The sequence below is a fragment of the Alligator sinensis genome, unplaced genomic scaffold (assembly GCF_000455745.1).
Source record: "Alligator sinensis unplaced genomic scaffold, ASM45574v1 scaffold600_1, whole genome shotgun sequence".
Lineage (NCBI taxonomy): Eukaryota > Metazoa > Chordata > Crocodylia > Alligatoridae > Alligator > Alligator sinensis.
The window spans coordinates 5,023,587-5,033,978 of NW_005841859.1; the positions used below are offsets into that span (position 1 = coordinate 5,023,587).

The 10,392-nt window shown below is 41.7% G+C and overlaps 1 protein-coding gene across 3 annotated transcripts in view; it reads right to left on the reverse strand.

The window, feature by feature from the left end:
- The window catches only part of MAPK12 (mitogen-activated protein kinase 12), a 58,383-nt gene that overhangs the window by 42,788 nt on the left and 5,203 nt on the right, over nt 1-10,392 (reverse strand). For all 3 annotated transcript variants that reach the window (XM_025215467.1, XM_006016515.3, XM_025215462.1), the window contains exon 3: nt 459-517. In XM_025215467.1, coding sequence (XP_025071252.1) covers nt 459-517 — 59 coding nt within the window. The remainder of the gene's footprint in view (nt 1-458; nt 518-10,392) is intronic.

The window sequence follows — 10,392 nt, forward strand, 5'->3', positions numbered from 1 at the left end:
CCCCGCCCCCCCCCCCCCCCCCCGCACTCCCCAGATGAGTCGCTCATGGCTCTGTCCCGTGCCCATGCAGCATGCACGCAACATTTATCGGTGACATTACTGGCCACATCAGTCAAAAAAAAAGCTGACTGCCGATAATGTCAATTTTCCTTTTATAGGTGCCGATATGACATGGACCGATGTATCAGTGCACCTCTAGTACCATACCCTTAACATTGGAATCTGGCCATTTATTTCTAAAACAAATGTTAAGTAAAAGATTTTTCAAAGATAAATAAGGGAGCTGGTTAGCTGAGATCTCAAAGCACTGTAAGGGAGTTAGGCACCTTGGGCTGCAGGAACCAAACTTATTTATAATAACTTTGAAATTTCAACCTAACATTTTATAGATGCAAAAACACTTGCATGAAGTGGATTCAGAAACAAATGCACAGGATTTCCTATAGACAAAAACTTACAAATCATTAAATTTCTCCAATGTGACATCTGGTGTGAACACATCCAATATTCCAATAACCTAAAAATGAAAATAAACAGATAAAATATGAATTAATATTTCATCAACTTAAGAAAATCCCCAAGTAGCATAATATATGAAAAAAATCTAGCTCAGAGCATTAGTGACAAACAAGACATTAGTGACAAATAAAGATGAAAAACTGCATGCCTGGAGCAAAGCATTTCCTAAAATATCAGAAGTATCTGTCAGCCACTGTATGTCGGATTACACTTTTATAAAGATTGCTGGATATTAAATAAAAAACCCCCAACTTTTAAGTTGTTTGTTGCAAAGACAACCCCTTTTATCCTGAAGGATCCCAGTGTTTTGGAAAACAATTTGAAACCATACTGCTTTTACTCAGGATTAATTCATCGGTATTATTCATCTACTTCTAGCAAAAAGGAAAAAAACTGTATCTTAATGCACAATACTAAACACTTTAGAAAAGGAGGAAAAGAGTATTTTTCCATTTCATGTGAGTATAATTCCCCTTCACTTTGAGTACAGTTCCCAAGTGGGAACTTGGCCAGATCCTAGGATTAAAAATTCTTTATTACTTTTAGAAGGGCCAGTTGATCATAAATGACTACAAGTCTTCCAGAATGTCATCAGGTATTTCACTGAGCATGACTATCTTGGGTTCTCCTTAACATTGTATAGTGCATTAACATAACTATCCTACCATCTGGAAAAACTCATAAAATAAACATTTTTTTCCCAGAATTTTTACTATTAAGTTATTCAATGGAACTAGACCAGCTGGCAAGGTCTATTAACTTCATTGCCAACACTCCTCTCCAACTAATTAAACAACCAGTAATTTAAATATGTAGGTCCAGATCCAATAAAAAGTTTTATTGTATTTATCTGAATCCAGGATGACTCTGAATTTAAAATGACCCCTCCCCCTCCAAAAAAGATTCTGTGCATGGAAAATTAATAGTTTTGTTATAATTTTCCATGTATAGAAACTAATTATTGGAGAATCATCTTAAATCCATCCGCCCCACTGCTGCGGCAGGGAAAAGTGTTGGGAGCAGAGGAAGGCAGTAGGAAGGCAGGCAGTGGAGTGCAGGAAGTAGGGAATTAGTCAGCTTGGAGCTGGAGCCACAGCAGCCACCAGCCCCCCACCCCCACTGCCTCATACTCAAATCCAGTCCCCATCTGTGTTAAATGGGGAGAAAAAAAACTCATCTTGGATTTGAGTAAATACAGTAGATGTGCAAAATATGAGGTAAGCAGAAGACATTATAAGACCATGCTCAATGCCTATCGAGACACTACATATTGAGTCTCAATACATATTAAGACCACTACCTGCAGAACTAATTGTAGCTAACACTTTCTTTTCAAGCATGACCAGAGGATGGCATCTTTTTATGTAGCAGTCTAGCAGCAAGTGGTTCTTAATTCTTAGACTCAAGATGCCCCTTGGAAAATGCTCTCTCTTAGATTTCACTCATTTTTTGCAAGAAAAAATTCAGAAAACTCATAACAGGTTAGAATGTTTTAACACCATGGATTCCTATTTTATATCTCTAGGTTTATCTTGTGAATAATGTTTGTACACTCCATAGCACCCTGGTTGAGAATCACTGCTCTGTGCGCTCTGGACAGGGGTCCTGGTGCCTAACAGAGGGTTCTGGATTCAATGCTGAAGGACAGGTACCTAAAAGTTAAGTGTGATGTCTACCTTGTACACTGCTAAGTCCTTTAATAAGTCTAGATCATAACATTTGTTATGGTCCTGGAGGTCCTGCCTCAGCACTTTCTACATATTCTGAGAGAGCAATGTGGGACCCATCCATTAAATGTCCCACCCCCCACCTCCAAGATCGACAGAAGGAATTATTTATGGAAATATTTTTTTCAGCTATCAAAATATTGATTGCATCTTAATTCTCAGAGAATTAAAAAGCATCAAAGGCACCCATGCCAGAAATTAATTCAGGTAGTATGACATGCAATACTGTGATGCAGTGTAGCTACTCAAATCTGCTAACTGCTTATGAACTGCCTGCATTACACTAGGTGAAAAGGAATTAAAATTAACCACTGGCTAGGCCATTTGAGATTACAGTGCCTGCAGGTGGCAATCACCACAGCAATCACTTATAATACTTATAATGCCCACATTTAGGTGACTACCTGAACTCATGCAGTCCAGGTTATTGCATTCACTACAGTTCTGTTGATTCACTCAGGCCTTACAGTTCCATCTGTGGATACAGGAAGGCACTTGTGGAAATAACTAAAAGCCTTTGTTCCTAAAAGTATTGCTGCAATAGATCTTCTGAAGTCCAAGGTTATTCTAGTGCAGGGCTATCCAACTTGTAAGCCCATGAGGGCCACATGCTCACTGTGCTGTCTGCACCAGGCAAAGCACAGGTCACCAGGCTGCACATTGTGTGAATTTTTCCTTCAACACACACAGTACCACAGGCCCATGTGACTGCCTCCTCCCCACCATTGCTGCACTGCATGGGTATGATCTCTACCCCCCTACAGGATCCCAATTCTCCCCCCTGAGCATATTGCCACAGAATCACCCTCACTCCCAGTGCTGCCCCACCAGAGGTGATGCAGGAAGCAGAGGCTGGCTGCTCTTGCAGCCACAGCAATGGGTGGAATGGTGACTGGGTGGGAGCCCCAGGGCTCCAACTTATCCCCTCATGGGCCACATGGACTGCCAGTTGGAGAGTCCTATTCTAGCAATAAACAGCACTGCAAATCATGTTGCATGCAGATGCCTCAAAATAGCTGTCAAAAACCTGTTTTGCTTCATGCACAAGATAAAAATCACTGCATGAAAACCCATGACACCAATTATACCCGAAAGGAGTATTCCTCTGCCACATGAAAGCTCTACATACCACGCCCATAATAAAACACTATTTATTTTGTATTAGTGTACCTCAACAAAAAAATCCATCATTGTGATGGTATGGACACAAGCAATGCTGAAACCATGCAAAATAGTGAAGAGCAATTTTTAATCATTTGATCCAACTTAAAAAAAAATCATCACCAAAAATAGTCTCACCTCTTACAAAGTCAACCATGATGTCAGTTCTGTTTCCATCCTATTTTTGAGAGCTGCCTGCAGAAGTGAAGTACCAACTGGGCAGAAACTGACAAAAACTCTTGCTTTAGTGGGTCTCACCAACACTCCTACTGACTTTCGTAAGGCCAGCATGTCATCTGGCATTTCTAAAATTGCAGTATAAGATTATATCGTAGTGTTGGGTATGAGCACGTCCTGTTGTGTGACTTGGTTTCATGAGCTTCTAGTTAAAAAAAGTAGTAGACCACTAAATGATGCTGTTCTCCAGCCACTAAAGCAATTTTGAAATCCCAAACATCATGAGGCCCTCACCTGCAATTTTCAATGGATCTATGGAATATATCTATGGAGTAGTTGTGGGGGGGAGAGAAAAAAATTGTATGGTCCCAGAGAGATTTATAACCTGTACTATGGCAATCATTTTGAATACAGCCTAAGGATATCAGATAATTAATTTTATACAGGCTAATTCAGTATACAATAACACTTTATATCAGAAACTTCCACTGCAAAAAAAATGATCAGAGCTAGTAGTTTATCAAACTCTGTGACATTACTGTGGAATTAAAGAACAATATCAGGCCTACTTTGAGAAATACTAAATTTATTTCATGCAGTTTTTGGGGACAACTTGTTATAAGGATATTAATAACAGGCAAACATGGAGGAAAGGATAAGAAAGAAGGAAATGTTTAAAGCTTTAAATATAGAAAATTCTCTCCTCTCCTGATGTCCCCAAGAAACTACTGACACAAAAACTTTTGTCCACTTCATTTACAGGAAGAATTCTTAAGAAGTTAGCCGGAATATGGTAAAAAACCCAAACAAACAAAAAACAACATACTGAGAAATGTGGTTTAAGATTCTGAAAAGTTCTAAAAGGTATTTTCTTTGCAGCTATGATTTTTCTTTAGAAGCTAAAATATATCATTTCCTGCTGCTTGTAATATGGTCTTTTCCAACTACTATAAAAAAAATGAAAAAACAAATCTTCCCTAAACATTAGTCTGAGACAACCAGAACATTCACACAGTAATAAAGGTGAAACCGCATGTCCAAAGCCATGCCTTATATTCTGACATTGCAGTAAAAAATATTTGTTTCAGACAGACACAGCATAGTTTTATGAAAAGCCACTACAGAATTTTTTTACTACTGATGCAGAAAGTGATTCTGAAGCACTCATGGGCCTTGCGTACGATTAAAACTGTGTTGACTTTTTAAAGCTGTGCTTGCCTGGATTTAGACCTTTAAAAATTCATGCATCATTAAAAACAGGAAGTTAACCTTTCTTGTTCTCCCTACCAGTAAATTTTCCATGTTCTCATTTATCTAGTAACTGATGCTGCAGATGACAAAGTAATGTACAGGGTTCCCTTGCTTTATGCAGGTTCTGTACGTGCAAATTCACTCTTATGCAATGACGCTTTTTATACCAAAAATTCATATGCAGGGTAAATTCACTCTTATGCAATAGGTGCAGTGGAAGCCTGCAGTCAGCTGCTTCATGTGGTACATTGTGGGAATGATGTGCATCAAAATAGTCTGTGTGGATCTGTGCTCCTTGCTCGCTGTCTGCGACACGTGTTTCTGTAGTTGCCATCCTCATTATGACATTGCCCTTTGCTTGTGTGTACTGTCTGTTATTGGCAAGTACCAAAATTGTCTTGTAAGAGTGGTAGAAATACCACTCTTACAAGATACTTGTAATCAAGATACTTGATACTTCCCCTCTATCGGGCGCTGGTCAGACCGCAGTTGGAGTACTGCGTGCAATTCTGGGCGCCGCACTTCAAGAGGGATGCGGATAACCTGGAGAGGGTCCAGAGAAGGGCCACTCGTATGGTTAAGGGCCTACAGACCAAGCCTTACGAGGAGAGACTAGAGAAACTGGATCTATTCAGCCTCCGCAAGAGAAGGTTGAGAGGCAACCTTGTGGCTGCCTATAAGTTCATCACTGGGGCACAGAAGGGAATTGGTGAGTATTTATTCACCAAGGCGCCCCCGGGGGTTACAAGAAATAATGGCCACAAGCTAGCAGAGAGCAGATTTAGATTGGACATTAGGAAGAACTTCTTCACAGTCAGAGTGGCCAGGGTCTGGAACGGGCTCTCAAGGGAGGTGGTGCTCTCCCCTACCCTGGGGGTCTTCAAGAGGAGGTTAGATGAGTATCTAGCTGGGGTCATCTAGACCCAGTACTCTTTCCTGCTTATGCAGGGGGTCGGACTCGATGATCTATTGAGGTCCCTTCCGACCCTAACATCTATGAATCTATGAAATGGGTCTGGAAGTCAGTACAGCCAAGGTCTTGAAACATATCCCGCTTCGTTACATTGTAAAGTGGGTCCCCTTTATGTGAATTTGAGTTCTGCACCGTTTTCCAGGAACACATGCACGGCATAAAACAAGAGAAACCTATATGTATAAAAGTAGGACAGCTTGCATTATGTTTATGGGCGCACTAAAGATTTTCTTGGCCGATACCAATAGCCGATTATTCACCAGGCATATCAGCCAATACTGATCTGATAGCCAATTTACAGGAGCACAGATGGACAGTGTGGAGAGCAGTCTGTGGAGGGGAAGGGGCATGTGGGGTGCACATCAAGGCCCCCACGATGAAAGAAGGAGCAGGGCAGGGGCAGCGGATGCTGCCCAGCCAGGGTGGTGAATAGGATGCTGGGGGCAGGACCAAGCTGTGGGCAGCTCATCCAGGGGATCAGTGTTCTGGCGCTTAAAAATGGTAGCGGAGACACTTGATCTAAAGCTTTTTTGACAAGCTTTAGTTCAAGTGCCGCCACCACCATTTTTAACTGTAGGGACACTTTTAGGAGCAGAACCGAGGGGCGAGGATGGAGGCGGGATGCCCACTGTGCGCTTGGGCTCTCCACCCTGCTGCCTTTGCCCTGGGAGCCACACGCTTGCTGCGCATCCCATGCTTGTCTGGCAGCAGGAGGCACAACTCACTGTCCCCACTGCTGCCAGATGGGCAAGGGACATATGGCTCCTAGGGCAAAAACAACAGGGCGGAGAGCCCTGAGCCCGCAGCAGATAACCAGCCTCCACCCTCACCCTACACAAATCTGGGGAGCATACACCCCTCCATGCTTCCCCTGGGGGTGTGCACAGCACAGGGGAGCCATCTCTCCCCTGCGCCCACTGGACGAGCCGCCCATAGCTCTGTCCAGCTACCTACCCCAGCCCCAGGGTTCCATTCACCAGCCTGGTTGGGCAGTGCCCCTGGCCCCTGCCCATCCCTGCCCCATTCCCTCCCTCACCGTAGGGGCCTTGATTTGCCTGCCCTGCACACCCCTTCCCCTCCACAGATTTATCTGCAGGGTGCTGCTCTCTATGCTGTTTAGCTGCATTCCTGGCCATGTGCATGTGTGGCTGTGCAGTGTCCAGAGGCCCTGGCCAGAAGGCATAGTATATTTATTGATGGCATTATTGGCTACACCAGCCAACAAAACCCGATAATGTTAAATTTTCCTTTTATTGGTGCTGATCCGATATGTAACTGATCTATCAATGCACCTCTAATTATGTTCCCATTCTTGGTATGGAGCAGGAGAGCTGAAAAAAAGCAGTTCAACTTAAGAGAATACTCGTCAAAAGCTAAAGAGACATTCCTGAAGCTTATTCAAGTTCTACTTCATCTCCCACTCCAGTCAGTGAGAGTCCTGTAAATTACTTGGACCATGCTGTTAGTTAACAACAGGATCTGTGCCAAGAAAGGAGAACTCTATTCATACATTTTTGAGGCAAGCTCGCAGACTCATTGAGGCAAGTTTGTCACTTAACTTTGGCACTCTAAATCCTCTGCAGTAGAGACCACTAAAAGTACAGAAACTGGATTCCAACCCTCTTGAAGAAAATTTTAAAATAGGAACTGAAAACAAAATTATGTCCAACCCCCACCTCTTCATGAATGTGCCAGGGATGATAGTCCCTCTCTTACAAATACATATTCCATATGATTAAATGTTTTATCCTTTTTCAAGTAGCATTTTTTTCAAGAATTACATTTATTTAAGCTGGTTGGGACAAATAAGAAAAAAAATAAGTAATCATTTATTTTTTAAAAAAAAATCAAGGCAGGAGAATCTGCATCCCTCTCATCAGTGTTCTTTACTTAAAAGCTGTGTCTACTGTTTTTTTCCCTCCTGCAATGGAACAGGTATTTATATTTTCCATTTATGTCACACTTAAGTAACAGTTGCAGATATTTTACAAAAAGGATAAAATAAAAACTCCAAGGACTCCAACTCCAAAATTCTGCAAAAATAGAAAAAAAAAAGTGTGTGTAAGGAAACATTCTTTTCTACAGTGTCAGAGAAATTCATGTGCTGGTATGAAATGCCATCCTTTCATTAAATACAATATTTTAAAAATATAGCACTTCAAAATAATGATCTTTGCAAGACTTATAGGGATAATAAAACAAACTGCATGCATCTTATTGCTATAACTTGAATAAAAAAAAACAGCACAAAGTCATCCAACGTTTTTCAGTGAAGTGTTGGCTACTTCAACAATGCACTTCCTATCATTAGGGACAGAAGTTTTAAGGACAAGGGATTCCACTGGAGAAGCCAGTGATCTATAGAAGCCAATCTCACATTTACCAGTTTTTAAAATGCATTTTCTGGCATGACATAGCTCATCAAATACTGTATTCTGGTAACCCTGGGCCATCTAATTGATCGCTGGTTTCTTGTAAACTCAGTGAAGGTACTCTGTCCTCTTTAAAAACAGATCCAAAGTGAAGAGAATTATACACTGATAACCTCAGAGGGTGCGTCCAGATGAGTGCAGACATTTGTTTCCTTGGGGACAAGTAGTAGTGGTGCACCTTGTGTGGGGCCCATGCCATTTGCGCTCTAGCGTGTGGCAGGTTACCCAGAAATCTTCTGGGCTGGCCTCAGAAATCTTACCTGGAGTCCTGGGGCTGTAGCCGTGGCAGGAAGCCTGGCCAGCAGCTGGAGTGTGGCTCTAGCTGGCCAGGCTCCAGTTTTGGGTGGCATGCACTGCCACCCATATGCCGCCCCGCTTATTTTTGGTGTGGTTATTTTTTAACCCCAGGTCTGTGGCGCCACATACCGTACGTCCACACTTGTCTAGACGTGGCCAGAAACTTCAAATTCAGTTTCCCGATACAATTAGTACCCTGGGCTTGTCCCCTCCTTCTTCCAGCAAAAGTTTGTACTGAAACTAGTTACACTAATGTAGTTTGTTTCACCTGGAAGAGGAGGAAGAGTGGTGTGAATTAGTAAAAAGCACAGTTTAACCAATAGAGATGATTCCACACTAGGAGCGTTTTGCTGGTAACTATCAGTAAATTACTCCTAGGGTAGACACAGCATAATCCATATTTCAGCGTGCTTTCATTTACTTAAGCAGCCGTATTTGAGATCTGTTCCACTAAGTTTATTCTATAAAGCACCATTTTCTCAGGTTAGATGTGGCATGTCAACTGCAGTCTCAGATTCTGTATAAATACATAATGGCGGGCACATTCTTAGACTGTAAATACTTCATCTTGTTGCCTTTTTACCACATAACAGCAAAGCTGCATGGTTTAGAGTGCAAATGTAAATACAAGGGCATTCTTAAGAGTTATCCTTCCTATCATGCGTTAAACTACATTTAACACTTATTTTTCTTCAAAGATAGTTTCCATTTTTATTTATATATTTGGCCCACATCCTAGTGTCCTTACAGGTGCTCTAAACACCCCAGCATTAGTAAGTTTAAATACCTTTCTTCCTTTGCAGGTCTCTCTTCATTGGCTGTCAATTCTACTCCCAGTCTGACAGATCACTGCCAATGGATAGAAAACTCCCTTCTCCTCCAAGTAAACTTGACAGGTAGATTCCATTGTTCAACTGTGAATTTCTATATAAAAAAACTTACTATGCTATAGCAGAACGTGTAGCCAAGAGAAGAAGCAGAACAACTGATAGAAAGCTTCCTTACCCAACAAAGATTTAGCATTCAAAGACCAGAAACAAGTGAATTTTTGGGAGAGGGGGCAAGAAAAGTTAAAAAAAACAAAAAACAAACCCAAGAAGAAAGCACCTCAGAACTGCTTTTAATACCGACTGATTGGATGCTGCCGGGCGTGGTTTTTACACGCCTACAGACATTCTAGTCAGGGTTGAACAGCTCTATTCTTTCCCCCCCATGAGGACCAAGAAAATAATATCGGATTTCTCATCTATCCTGATGATTTTAGTGTGTCATCCATCCTAACAGGAGGAAGGTTTAGGTTGTACTACTATCCATATGCTAATGATCTCACACTCTCTCTCTCTGTTTCATTGGATGAAATTTGTGCAATCAGCTTGTTTTTTCAGTATCTAGCCAAGTCAGGCCTTGGATGACAGCTAACTGGCTGAAGCTTAGGCCAGCTAAAACAGAAGGAAAATATTCAGGCTGGCTAAAACAAAGGAAATGACAAGTGCTGTATTGAAAATTTTCCACTTTTTTTTTTTTTTTTAACTGATGTTCATGGTTCATAGGGTCCTATTAGATCCACAGCTCCCCAGGGAGCAGCAGAAGCTCCAACAATGCTTTTTCTCTCTTCTCCCACATGGTTTTTGGCAGGCCATTTGAATGAGACTTCTCATCAATCTGTTGTCTCCAGTCTGAATCACTGTGTTGTGCTCTACTTACATCTACACATTACATCAGCAATTCTAGCTTATGGCTGCCCAGCTACCTCATAGTACTCCTTTTCAGGGAGATAATTATATCAAAAACTGTACAGACTCCCAGTTGACTTCCACCTGCAATCCAAAGTGTTATCTCTCTTGATCTGCCACTC